At 33.3% G+C, this 14,648-nt stretch overlaps 2 protein-coding genes across 5 annotated transcripts in view; one reads left to right on the forward strand and one right to left on the reverse strand.

Moving 5' to 3' along the window:
• Positions 1-87: 87 nt before the first annotated feature.
• slim (scruin like at the midline) lies at positions 88-5,299 on the reverse strand. Its single transcript, XM_088183753.1, has 2 exons — positions 4,714-5,299; positions 88-1,282 (listed from the first exon to the last, which is right to left on the reverse strand). The coding sequence occupies exons 1-2, from the start codon at positions 5,019-5,021 to the stop codon at positions 637-639; spliced, it is 954 nt and encodes a 317-aa protein (XP_088039879.1). The 5' UTR covers positions 5,022-5,299; the 3' UTR covers positions 88-636.
• AdoR (Adenosine receptor) overlaps positions 168-14,648 on the forward strand; it is a 52,205-nt gene continuing 37,724 nt past the window's right edge. For 2 of the 4 annotated variants that reach the window (XM_088183748.1, XM_088183751.1), the window contains exon 1: positions 168-9,374. In XM_088183748.1, the coding sequence (XP_088039874.1) occupies positions 8,879-9,374 (496 nt within the window). In that variant the 5' untranslated portion in view covers positions 168-8,878. The remainder of the gene's footprint in view (positions 9,375-14,648) is intronic. The other 2 variants (XM_088183750.1, XM_088183749.1) reach the window with 1 other exon arrangement.

Raw genomic sequence — 14,648 nt, forward strand, 5'->3', positions numbered from 1 at the left:
AATGGACTAAATAACATTCTTTCAGTGTGAACTGTCCTTCAGACTTAAAAAAAATTGGGATTAAATAATATGGTTTGAAACACAAAGTAGGGAAAATACAATTTAATTGCAAATATAAATACGAAGTAAATATTTACATTGTATGCGAATAACATTAAAAATATGGTAGCACATCTGCGTCAATCTTACGCAACAGTCGGTTTCTTGCAAACATATATTCACACAAATTTTTCTATGAGTCTTTTGATTACGTACATGAGATTTAGTTCAATATAACCTTCGACCTCTTTTTGATTTATGAGGGTCAGATTCAAAATATGTAATATTTAGAAATCAAAAAAACTCCCAGGAAACTTCATATTACTATACTCAACTCATATTGACAAGCTTCTCAAGCTCAGTAGTTTTACACACTCAAAATGCATTTTTGTAGAGGCGTTTTTGCATCCGACCCTCTTATGTTAGAAGTTTCAAATTTATGATTCGTAAGTAGACATCAGTTGGAATATTAACGTTCTTGGTCAAAAATCGAATAAATTTTTTCCATTGACAAAGAAGTCTTGCAAAATTTTGCAAGAAGTACGTTCATTTTTACAGCACCATTATTTAGAATCGTAAGCTTTCGTCGAAAACGATTCAGTCCCGAAGCCGCTCGACGAGGCGAAGCGGCACTCCTATCTTTAGCAGCTTGCTCTGATCGGCGTCGACCATCCACGGAAAGCAGTGCAGCATTCCCTCCCAGCAAATCTCCAGCAGCTCGGGTACGCGCAGCCACACCTTGTAGAGCTTGTCGCTCCTGGCGGTGATACGGTCTTCGTATTGGATGCCGCCGAACGTGTACATGCAGCCCTCGGGTGTGACCGTCGACGAGTGAAAGTATAGCTGACGCGGAAAGGAACCGCTCTTCATCAGCGTCCAGCGCAGCGACGGGATCTCCAGCCTCCACATGTCGTTAAACGCCAACCGATTATCAAAGCCGCCCATCACGAACGCCTGGATTGCTCCGTCGCAGTCGATCTGGACGGCGCTGTGGCATTTGCGCGGCGGCGGGTAGCCTCCCATACTGTCTCCGATCGATTTTCTGAAGGTCCAAGTCCGCATTTCTAAATCGAAGACTGGTATATCCACAAAGTCAAAGGCGCGCTCGGCCGTGCCGCCGGCGAGTACGTACAGATCGTTACCGTCCACGGCGAGTTCGTGTCTGTAGCGCGGTTCAGGCTCATCGGTGCCATTACCTGTGCCAGCGAAGACGATCTCCCACTCGAGAGTCCGCAGGTCAAGCCTGTAAAGAGAATAATGTTTTTTATTACAAAGATATATTTGTCGAAATTTTAGACAAATTAATAGTTTTTAAAAACTATTCTACGCTTTTCATTTCGAAATTATAATTTTATGAAATGAAAAGAGTACGTTTTTGGGTTATAAGGTTAATAAGAGCTTGAATATACATTATGCACACCTTTTACGATTTATGACGCACCCCGAATTCAGGAATTCCACACAGGTAATAAAATGCATTTTATAATTGAAGGAATGCAGTATATTTAGTCTCTTCTGAACTATTGGTTGAAATATATCGCGAAAATTGCTTTTCTTTGTGATCTTTTATAATTTTGATTTTAATTTAAAAAATATATTTTCAAGCACCCAAAAATAGACGAATGAGAGGAATGAAAGGAGAAGACGCATTGTTTAACTCCCCCAGTGATTGTGAACATAGTGACATGTGTAAAAGTGATTCTAATTCAAGTGTACGTAAGAATAGACTGCGTGTGATGAATTTACTTAATCAAGTGATGGTGAGTGTGATATTATCCCAGAAGATTGGAGTGAATTTGATCCAACAAGGGATAATCAAGATTTCATAGGTATTCTAGGGGTACAAGTTTTTCTTAACAATAGTGATAGCATCGAAGAAGTGACCAATTTATTTATTGGCGATGATTTGTTCGAAATAATAGTTTCTAAAACAAATTTATATCATCGGCAGACATCTTACAAATACAAAAATATATAAAAAAAAAGCAAAATGGAACAATGTGACAGTAAGTGAACTTAAAAAAGTGGTTTAGTTTACTTATTATAATGGGTGCTTAAATTATTATTGATCAACAAACCCCCTAATCGAGACGATTTATTTTTCGAGTATTCAGTTCTCTGAAAGTAACCAAATATGAAATATTGAATATAATGGTTTGCAATTCAGATACCGTTATATATGTAATTTTAAATTATGCGCCGAAAATACAGGAACATTAGTAAACACGGTAATGTGTGACAAGTGGCACCGTGTTTATGCTGACAATTTTTATAATAGCGTTTTACTTGCAAAATATTTATTTTTAGGGAAAACAGGACTAGAACAATCCGGAAAAATAAGGATCTGCCAAAATTCCTCAAAAATATATAAAATTAAGGCCCCCACAGATGAAACATGCCAGAAAAGGCGAAATGCTTATTCAAATTTGGAAAACAAAATTTCAAAATGATATCTACTTTTCAAAGAACCAGATGATAGACAGGAAAAAACAAACAGAACCACCAGTCTTACAATATATAAGCCTCAATGTATAATGGACTATAATAAATTTATGAAAGGTGTTGATCGCGCCGATCAATACATAATATTTCAAAAAAACAATGGAATGAAAAAAAAGGTAGTTTTTTATTATTTATTTCAATGTGCATGGTTTAATTCGTTCCGTGTCTATCAATATCTGAATCTTAACGGCAAAATTAAATTCAAAGATTTTATTTTGAGTAAGGCTAAAGAGTGGATGCAGAATTCAGTTGAATCTATCGATTCTGAAGGCATTTCACTGCTTTCTAGCACATCTTGCTGTGCCCGTGCTGCCGATCCAACCAATAAAAATAAAAAATGGGGAGAAATATGTAAGAAGAAAATGTTGTGTTTGTTCTGTAGATGGAATAAGGAAGATGCAGCATACATGTGCAGAAGTTGTGAAATTCCTCTTCATATTCACGAATATTTTATACGTATCACTCAAAAAATATATATTAAAATAGATAAAAGTGTAATTAATAAAAATAAATAAGGATATAGTGTAGTGTATTAGTGTAATTGTGAAAATAAATGTGTTTGTGACAGTTGTACGCGGAAAATGGACGCCGAAAAATTTGGTGAGTGCAAATTATATTATATTATAAATGGATTTTTTCATAAATCGTTTATACAAAAATGTACAGAAGCATTTAAACATACATATTATTAATTTTTAAGGTTGCCGGTTTGTAGCTATTAGAACCATTTTCAATTTATACGAAATATTAGGAATGAAAAAAAAAACATTTATTCGTTCATGATTTTATTTTTCAAAAAATATTTTACTTAATGACAGCAATAAAATAATAGGGCGATATTTCATCCGAATTGTAGCATTTCCCCCTGGTTTTTTTAATCGGGTGAATCATTGCAGTTTTCCAAATAGTGAGGCAATATTAAAATAACAGACACCCAGTAAAAATGTTCGTAAGTTAATGGATACTATTTCTTAAAAGTTCTTTAATTAAACTAAATTAACTACATATACCGTACCGTTTCTACTTTGTAATTTTGCAATATACAGAATTTTAGGTGGGAAAACTCAGTTAATTGATGTGCTATCAACCGCGTATGTTTCGATTTCTTTTGATTGGATTGATTTTATGTTTACCTAGCCAAACATTTTTGACCCTGAAATTTATTTCTGTTCAAGAAGTGTAACATAAAAGATAATTTAGATAAAATAAATAATTGTGATTCATAAATTTAATAAAAAAATTCACATGCCCCAAATAGGCGACGATTCATTGCATTGCGACGCAATGTGATAAGAAGAATCTTTTTACAAAAATTTAAGTATAATTTATTTGATATTATGTAGAAATAGTATACTATCATCGCTCATTACAATCTAGAGGCAAATTTGATGGTATCGCAGTATTTTTTCAATACATGCACAGCCACTAAACAATGTTCTTTCAAGACTCCTGTCAGTGGGTTAAAACAGAGTAAATCAAGTTAAATTTATTATTTATTACACGGCTTGCTGATCGATCGTCATTTTACGATTTTTACGAGTATACATATTAATCCTTTGAATATTTTTTATTTGGGAAACATCGGAAAATGGTTTAAAAAAGTCAAATTTGTTATTCTACGAGCAAATGCCCATTTATTCTTCATCTGAAATTAATAAAAAATGGTCTGCCTTGGATTGCTTAGCAGACGCTCGATACAATAGTCTGTGGCATCTTGTGTATTTATGCGGAAATTCATTATTATTTGGACTATACTTACGTTTCAATAGTTTATAGTCCAGAAGGATGTCTCAAACTATCAAAAATGAATTTGGTTTCAGAACAATTAGAAATACACTAATAAATGACATTTCTTAGTTAATCATAAATATGGAAATCCTTTTTGGTTACAGGTTTTTTATTCTAGAATGCATTTCTGGGTTAAATATTTTATCATTATTTATATACATAATTATTGGCAAATTCATTGAATGGAGTTGTTGAAAAACTTTTGAAAATATCTTTAGAGTGTAAAGGGTTAAATACGCTTTACTTTCTATTAAAGGGAAAAATATTGTAGATTCGTTAAACATCAGATATCAAAAAAGGTAGATTTTACCCCATCTTGCGAAGGGGTAAACCTTGTTTCTAAATAAGAAAATATTTTCGAAAGGTATGAACAGATTGCAGTACCTGTGCACGTCGATGCTGTAGACCTGGCCGTCGGTGCCGCCGATCGCATAGAAGTAACCGTCTCTGCAGAAGACCGACTGTCCGTACTGGGGCGGAGGCGCCGGGCCGACCGTCTCGGCCAACTCGAAGCCCTCTTCCGGTAGGGCGACGTTGCACGTGTGCAGCGCGTTGCTACAGCTGTGGCCGAAAGGGGCGCCAGTCCCGCCGAAGAGCATAAGCGCGCGCCCGCTGAGACACACGGCGCTAGAAGCCAGCTGCTCGGGCAAGGAGTCGCCTTGAGGCAGGCGAGTCCAGCGCCGCCGCGCCATACAGAACTTCCACAGTTCGCGAAAGACGGGCTTCTCGCGTTCGAAGCGGCGCTCTCGGCCGGGCCGCTCCGGGTTGTAGCCGCCGATGCAGTAGAGAGAGGCCGAGGAGCACGCCACTCGGTGGCCGCTGCGGGCGCTGGGTCGAGGGCGGCCGCGGCCCCGCACCTCCCGCACCGCGAACGGCCGGAAGATGAAGGGCCGCGCGGGCCGCTTGCTTCTGGTGCGCTCTATCGTAGAGCTGACTCGACTCCTCGAGGCCTTAACGCCTAACCGAACGTGCCGGCCATGTCCTCCCGCTGCCGCAAACGTCAAAAATACCACATTTACCCCTCGGGGCTGCCACGCTTAAAAACGAAAGCACACTATTTTAATCTGTATTGTGAAAGTCAGTGAATATATATTTTGTAAGCTGGTCATACTATAAATATTCATTTTGGAAATATCTAATAAGATATCTCATTCGCATCTAAACTGGTCTAAGTTTTTCCCTGCAAAGCTGCTTCTATTTAACAACTCTTACTATACCACTCAACTGGGAAAACTTATACTTTTACCACTAGTAAAAGTGTATTGAAATATGAATTTCATAAAAAGCAAATAAAAATATATTTCACTGCTAGTATCAAATCACTAACATATATACAGAAAATCACTATTTTACTGATAAGAAAATCTCAGAGCTATTTTTTGTTTCGCAGCTTTGCTTATACTATATATTTCATTATATTAGTTGTTTCTTTGATTTGAGTTGAGTATCCCTCGAGAAAGCTTGGACGAATGGGAGAAAAGGCAAACTGAGAGCTAATCGTGCTTAGCTCCACCTCAAACACAACCCTTTGTTAGGGTGACCAAAGTCCACATTTGAGAAGACTTGTCCTCCTCAAAAATTTTGCCCTTACATTACCTTCCTTTGTCTTTATTTGTCCTCCTCGAACAAAAATGTCGGAGGTGATCTTTTTTTGTCGCTCATGCAGCATTTCTAAATTAACACAAAATTCAGAGATGATCTTTTTTACTGACCTCCTTTGATATTTTTAAAATCTAGTCACCTTGCCTTTGTAAAAGTTTCGACGTGGCCGTTGGACAATTTCATAATATAGTCCAAGCAATGCTTATTTTATGTGAGGCCATTAGTGTATTATTTTCTAGACGCGTTGTAGGGGGCCTACTTATATATGTATTTATTTAGGTTTTATTATGGTCAAAATTTGGTGGCACTCTGTTAACACGAGCGTGGTGGACACATACTCTCTTGGCGACTTTGGCGGGCTCGCGCAGTCGGTGCGTGCCTCTAGCACCATTCACTGAACATCATATATTGTAAAACAAAATAGTCACTATATTTTATAACGAAAAGAGTTGAAATATATTTTCTGGTATTTTATGGCTTTCGAACATCTGCGTGCCTATTGTACAATTCATGATGTGTTCTGAAATGCCGATTAATAATATATTTTAAACCAAACCATTGTCGAGCTTTCACATAAATCGAATGGAAAATTGCGCAAGGTGATAGACATTGGATGCAAGTACTTAATGCAATGATCCTGATTGAATAATTTCACAGAATTCTATTGATTCGGATTTAACTGCAACCTGTTTTGCCCTTTCTGTTCACTTAATCAAACTTGTCATTTTAAATTTTACCGACTCCGACTCGGACTACGATTTTAGTAATTTTGATAAGATAATAGAAATAACGCTAACGATTTTCAAATTAAAAAAAATAATGGATTTTAAAATATCATTAAGCAAAAAATGGCCACGTTTACCTAATTCACCTTTATTGATTTCTTTTAACGATACAAAGTTAGCGCAAAAAATAAATTTGATAAAAAAACATACATAAAATAAGTTATTTAAAATTACATATTTGTATTAAAAAAAACGATACACTCAAATTTAATAATTATGCTTGACTAAATCTAATCGTAAATCTTTAATAATGTTAAATCTAAATTTAATATTTTTCATCCGTGATTTAAACTGAATTAGAACTTAAAAATAATTGCTTTTAACTTTTAAATCAGATTTGATTATTTTCAGCCCGAAAAATAATCATTTTTTAACGCACTCAGCGTGAGAAAGAAAATTATAAAAAAAGAATCGGAGTTAGTTGACTTTTTACGACTCCGACTCCGACTCCACATCTCTCCTTTTCACAAATGAAAAATATGTTTTAATTAAATTAATCATTTATCATTTCAGTATGATTCAGAATTAAATTAAATCACATATTTATTTTTCGGTTTTTGACAATTATGGCCAAAAAATCAAATTTCTGTTTTAATCAAATTTCAGCTAATTATTAGTTAACGTTCCTACTTAATTATTTTGCGTTTTTCGTTAAACTTATTTGAATGTATATGTAAGTATCTTTAATGGTTGGGTTAATAACAGTGGCTAACTCCCCCTCCCCCCTATATAATTATCTAATACAAAAGCTGATTTTCCTAAAAATCTGTAACTTTATGTATGTCTTCAATATGTCAAAATTTTCCGGAGCTGGCGGCCTCTTTTGACCCCCTTCTTTACGCTACATGTCCTTTACATATTATATGCATATAGAAAAATGTGCAAAACAGTTTTCAAGTTATGTTAATAGTCATATTTCAGGCATTTCATTACTTTAGCATATGCTCGACTCGCTCGACGAACAAACAATGGGGAACATCTGGCGTAACTTCGACTTTTACCGATTTTATAAAACTGACCGAATATTCGGGCTGACCAAAAATAATTTTATCTTTAAAGACGGCATTTTATGATTGGCCGGGTCAAAGTTTTAAATTTCTAAAAAAAATAATAGCCTTGCATACATTTTCAGGACCAGGAAATATTTTTTAATTCAATGCTTAGCTCAAGTAAAATTCATTAGATATTGCATTTATATATGTATATACATATAAAACAAAGTGATGCACAAGTTTTATAAGGATAATATTAGAAGCTTCCTTGCGAAGTTATATTAACTTTTGTTATATTGAACGAAAGAAATGAGAAAATACGCTCTAGTATTTTGTAATTTAATTAAAAATAAAATAAAAAATGTCATGCGACTTTTGCTTTTTTTCTGAATAGTATTGCTTATATTTAGTTTAGGTAATTAAAAATGAAAATATATTTTCTTACTTGCAATGAAAATCGTTGCATCATCTTTAGAATGATCAAGTAATTAAGACGTTTATTTTACATATTACTTTTATTTTCATATATATTGGTTTCTGCGATGTGGTTTATAAAAAGTAATATTTTAATTATTAATTACTTGTGCTATGCTTTTTCTGGTACGTTTTGGTTATAAATAGGTGTAACTGAAAGTGTATTATCAAACTTAATTAAACTTTGCTAGCGATTTTCTATTTTTGTATGAATGTAACGTATTTTTTTATGTCGGACGTACAAAAAGCGTAATGCGTTTCACCACATTCTCCGCTGAAACCCACCCCTTAGTTTCGAGTGTCTTTTTCAGTTAGCCCTTTTCAGCGGGAACGTTTCCCGCTGTTCTAGCGTCAGTATCGTTCGGACCTCGCGGGATGCTCGTCGCGTTCCATTTAATACGAACTTTTACGTTTCGAGCACGTGCGAAAATTTAACAAACTATACCATAAGTAACTCAGTATATATACAAAAACAACATTACTTAAAATTGCTTTAAAATAATTAAAAAATCATAATATATTGCAACAAATTGACTAAGATGTGGTTTTGGTTTTGGACTCGCCTTCGAATCGATTTCGACGCAGTAGTTAGTCAAAGTCTTAGTCATAGGAAAACTACCCTATTTATTAGTGCGCGTCCTTGGCGGCACCATGACAGTGCAACAAGTCGATAAACACCGTGTTAAGTGTTAGCTTATGAACTATGGCACTGTATCGCTAATCAATTTAGACTTCCCGGTTTTCATTCTTGAAAGACATTCGACCATGAACGACATAACGCCCGCCTCGTTTTTCCAATCCACTGGGAACATGTCGGACATAGTGGCTCCGATGGAGCTGCAGTTCGCCTACACCGTTTTGGAGATCCTGGTGGCCATTGTTGCAGTGGTGGGCAACGCCATGGTCATATTGGTCTTCTGGAAAGAGAGGCGATTGAGGAGGAGGACGAACTATTACATAGTGTCTTTGGCGATGGCAGATTTGCTCGTCGGATTACTGGGAATACCGTTTGCTATCATGGCTGCGATCGGTCTTCCGACGAACTTACACGCCTGTCTCTTTACCTTGTCTCTCCTGATTGTTTTGTGCACCATCAGCATCTTCTGTTTGGTGGCTGTGTCGGTGGATCGCTATTGGGCCATTCTGCATCCGATGGCATATTCGAGAAACGTTAGAACTAAAACAGCTATAGGTGAGTTAAAATATAATATTAAATTAACGATAGGAGCTAAGTATTCAACAAAAATATGTAGTGAAGAGATTTGTTTATATCAGCTCCATCATAACATTATAACGTAACCAGATGATCATATATACATTAAGTAGTAAATTGCTAGATTGACAATTGTTACATTTATAGGATCATATTAGATAATCACTGTTGAACTTTTCAAGGGTATGATTGTATAGGTCGTATTTCACGTGTTATAAATATACTAAGCAATCGCCACTTAACAACTTAAGCAATTATTTTGTATCACAGCATTTAATATGATATGCAATATTATGTCTAAATAAGCAATTTTTTTATTAACATGTGTCAATGGTAAGGAATTTCCTGAAATATATTTATTTATTTATTTAAATTAAATTTAGACTATCGTGACAGGTTATCCCAATGTGTCACAAAATTCGAAAATAATACATTGTATTATTTCAATACACAAACAAATATATAATTAAAATAATATATAGAAAAAAATCATGAAATAATAAATTATACGAGCAGGACCAGCTCCTCATAGCTGACATTAAATATGTCAATGTACAATGCCAGCGTATTTAGGAGCCAGATCGCATTATTCGAAACACAGGTTTTTCATGTGTTAATAATTTACAATCTATTGTATTAAATTATTAGAGAGATAAAATCTCTCACTGAGCCATGGAAGTTTTATGGATTTAAATGGTTGATACCATCGAACTCTTAAATGTATTTGGAATGCTTATGCTTATATTTGTAAGACAAGCATTTCATATTATAGTATAGTTGTTATTTCACGGCTGATTCGAATAATATTTACTTTGACTAATAGACTTTCTGATATACTACAACAGAATAGTGATTTATATAAAAATAATTTGTTTTTATTACTAAGCATGCTTTTTCGCCGGTAAATTGTAGTGAGGGCTGTAATGTCTTCTACTTGAATTTTAAAGTTGAATTCATGGTCTAAATGTAATTCATTTACACAAAATTTCGCAAGTGAATCTTATAAGGCAGAGCTTGTCTCTTATTTAATAATAATATAGTCTTAATATTGCCCTCATAAATTATATCTTTCATCGACGGAAGTACGTCGCTAATTTGAGGGGTGTTTTTTGGAGGCTTAAGTAATTTATAGTGAGGTTACAACTTAAAGATAATATTTAGAAAACTGTCATAAGCTTACAGAGTCGAGCTGTCAGTCGGTGGTAATTGGCATATCGCTAATATTATATAAATATCAAAAAGGTATGGTCCGAGTAAGCTACCTTGAGGTACTCCTTACTAGCTTAATGCAGATTACTGGATAGTAACGGTGTATTGCCTGTTTCTCAGATACGCATCTTTGGTGTGTATGAGAAAAAAGGTACATCAGATCTTATTTATTTGAATAGAAAATCATAGCCATGAACACTACCGTGTCGAACACCTTCTCGATATTTAATAATAACATTCTCATGCTTCTTTTATTGTTGAATTTTCGTTAAACATACTCTACAATTTTCTCAATTAGTGATTTCATAAAATTCCAAAATTAGTTTCAGCTTATTTAGAATCAATCGTCCGAAAATTTTAAGGCAAGAAAAAGATAGCTAATGATAGATTCGAATCGTATTTTGATTTATGTTTTATTTTTTTGAGAACTATAGAACCAGTTTTGCTGTGTACGCATTGTTAAACATTACCGTTTTTTAATTTATATCTTAAAACTCTCTTAATTTGCTTTGAATTAATTAAAAGGGATTTATATATGTAAAAGAAAAACTTTTTTATTTATTTTTATTCTTGGTTCTCTACTTAAACAAACTACATATTGATTTTTAATATTCAATTTATTTTTATTTCTATGTGAATCCTATATATAAATACGTATATAAGGTTAGCACATAAGTGAGAATGTAACGTGAAACCCAAGTATTATGCTAATCTAGAGGTTTTACATTTTAATTTTAGCAAATTTGTCAAGAGCGAAAGCTTTTTCCTTGTACCAGAAAATATTACAGCGACGCTTTTAGTGAGATTTGCAATGACTAGTCATTTGTCAAACCACATTATAATAATTAAAACTGTACTTTGAATCTATAGCGTAAAAGTAGAGTGGCATAATTTTTCTGTAGAAGTAGCTTATACATTTTGTTAATAGCAAGGGTCCTAAAATTTAAGCTTATAATACTGTTTAATTTGATTATGATTTATATTTAATTTAATATAAACTAGCACTATCAATATTTACATTTACTTAACATTTCTTGCTCACGCTTCTTATAATATATTCGTATATTTATTTTGATTTAGAACTGCTCTCATTCCTCTATTCTCCCACTGTTGGAATGTTTCTGCATAAACATTATTGGTTAAAAATAAAATGATTCAACAATAAGAAAAGTGAGGCAGCATTATTTTGTTATATATAATTTTATCATAGTGATATTTAAATTTAATTTATTATCGATAATTACATCATACTCCATTTTTATTTTCACACCACTTATAGGTTTATACTTTATCACCCTAATATTTAAATAAACACTTTTTTTATTGAATGAATTAATTACATTATTAACTTTTATCTATTTTTTTATTATTTATATTCGTTTATAATATTAGTGTTTTACTTAAAATATACGACAAATTGTATGCGATTAGTTTAGCGAATGTGTTAATCGAACTACAAGTACCTGCTTAATAACCCACGAAATTGACGTTTAATTTTCGTTTTTGCTTAACAATTAACATTGTAATATTGTAACGAAGGGTATTTTGTATGCTCTCCTTCCATATGAAGAATTTTCAATTACGCGGTTGGAATTTAAAGGCAATTTCATGGCGTAGAAAGGTCTTGATTGAAGCAATTCATCGATTCGTTTAACATAGTAAAAATAATTATATTCACAAAACATATCTGTAAAGGTAATGTTTTTTTAGATTTTCATTCATAGTTTAATTAGTATTAAGTAGCTAAATGTCCATATGAAATTAAAATAAATACGAAATGTTCTGTTTAAGGAGACTATAAAAAGCTTGTATAGAAAAGAAAACTAATTTTATTACCTATTTCTTTTATTACTACGAAAACAGTAAAAGATCACTACTGCATTGCATATACTGGTAATATAACGCATTATTAAATGTAATGTTTTTATATATAGACATTATTAATATTGTATTGCGCATTCTCATGTAGGTATTGTGATGAAAAATGACAATATATTTTCCCCCAACAAAAGTGTTACTCTTAATGGCTTCCGAAGCTTTTTGTGGTAAAAATCGCAGCATCTAAAATATTTGCGCAGAACTGAAATATGCGATTTAAAAGAGAGCTTTTCAGTATAATGTAAACTTATAATATTATCTAGAAGAGTTTAATGCAGCGTGAAAATATTTTTAGGACAAGCTTTTAAATAAGCTTTGAGAGAAAATATTATTTTTAGTAAAAGTTGCCATGATTTATACACACTGAATAATATTTAATTTTTTAGTCAATATTTTCGCTTCATATAGTTTATGTTTTAAGGATATATAATTCAGGAAAAACAGCAGCCCGTCAAAGGTAAATCTCTGACGACCTTGCCTTTGGGGTCGCGTTTAGACTAGAGGGAAACTCCCGACTTTTGAAGTACAAGTTAAATCAAGGTGAACGCTTCTTTATTATCAACGCAGATTTTATTTCAAGTCAAACATTCCGTAAGGATAGCGCGACCTTGTGTACACAAAAGTCTGGTTGAATAGGATAATTGGCCTTCCGCAATAGTATGGAGGTGGTTAGTAATTGACACGACCTCAACATTGGTCACTTTGCTAGGATTCTCAGGAAAGGATCGTGCGATGAACTGAAGGAACGACAGGATGATAAAATTAATGCATGATCGTGTGTTATCTCGTCGATTTGACTCTTTGCCTAGCGTAGACGTGACCTTTTGTCAAAGACCTAGATTTAGTATAGAATCTGAGATAGAATCTGAACAACAGCCTTATATTTATTATTATTATTTTAAATCGATAGCATGAGAAAGTGTCTGCCCTATCTTATATATCAATTGCCTATGGCGTCAAATTCAATATGACGCCAAATGGGAATGTCTCCCATGGGTTAGGTCGGATTAAACCCAAATGTGTGTTACACAGTATAATATTTCATGCTCAGATTAACTTTTATTTTGTACGACGAATCAAATCGAATAAACCAAACATTTAAAGCAATCGGTCATAATATACTATTAATATTATTTTTCGTGTAAATAAAATTGCGCGCTGTATTTAAGTAATGCATTTGTAGGAGAAAAATTGACATTTTTAGTGGTGTTGTGATTGATTCATGTGTCAAAACGTTTGACATATCGATATTGAAATTTATAAATTATGGGCGTACATGGGAGCAAAAAAATAATCTATCACTAACCACAAAAAATGGTTTGACAATCTTTTAGAAATATATTACGTTTTACACAGTATTATTGCTGGTGGAGGAGTACGTGGTGCAAAAATAAGTGTTTTTTTTAAATATATTTTTTTATACTTTATTTATATTTTAAAAATAAATATAAATAAATTTTGATTGGGAATTATATTGTGGGATTCATCCAGTTGCGCAGTTACGTTAAGCCATAATCATCAAGAGGATAATAGTAATAATACAAGTGCGTAACATCACAGTTAACACACTTATTAAATGCTCGTAATGACTAGAAAACTACTTTTGTGCATAAATCATGCAATAGACAGCGCGTCTCCAGCATAAAAACCACCATTGTGATTTATCCATATTCATTAACAACTTTCGGAATAGCCCTATTACAAACTGTTGTGATTTAAAAATATTTTATATAATAAATTTGTATTACTACACACATTTATAAGTGAATTTTTTGCTAATTCAAGTAATACAATTTTTCTTTAAATGAAATGTATATATCCTATATTGTATATTTCGGTGTCCTTTGTGTGGTGTGGCAAATAATACCTAATTAAATCTTTAAATTTAAACTTAAACTTATTTATTTGTGGCTGTACATTACATTGTTTGTACATATAAGCACGGAATAGCGTAGTCCGTAACATCGTAGACTAGTAATTCTGAGGTTACGGATTCGAGCCTCGGCAGCGGTACTCGAATTTTTATTTATAAAAAATGCGCTCTTATTAATAAGCGGCCCCAGCTGCTTGGTTATAAATTATATTACACATTATAATTTATAATTATTAATATAGTACATGTTACCGATTCCCAGACTTTGTATGGTGCTTAATATTTACTTGTAG

Source organism: Plectrocnemia conspersa, unplaced genomic scaffold, assembly GCF_051122295.1.
Source record: "Plectrocnemia conspersa isolate PC_06_02 unplaced genomic scaffold, ASM5112229v1 ptg000003l, whole genome shotgun sequence".
In the NCBI taxonomy this organism is placed as follows: Eukaryota; Metazoa; Arthropoda; class Insecta; order Trichoptera; family Polycentropodidae; genus Plectrocnemia; species Plectrocnemia conspersa.

What these genes read in the sequence shown, in the direction of transcription:
- slim (XM_088183753.1), bottom strand. Translation starts at nt 5,021, where the DNA reads ATGGCGCGGCGGCGCTGGACTCGCCTGCCTCAAGGCGACTCCTTGCCC. An exon ending in TACAGCATCGACGTGCACAG is followed by an intron (nt 1,283 to 4,713) that starts GTACTGCAATCT and finishes TTCTCTTTACAG; the next exon opens with GCTTGACCTGCGGACTCTCG.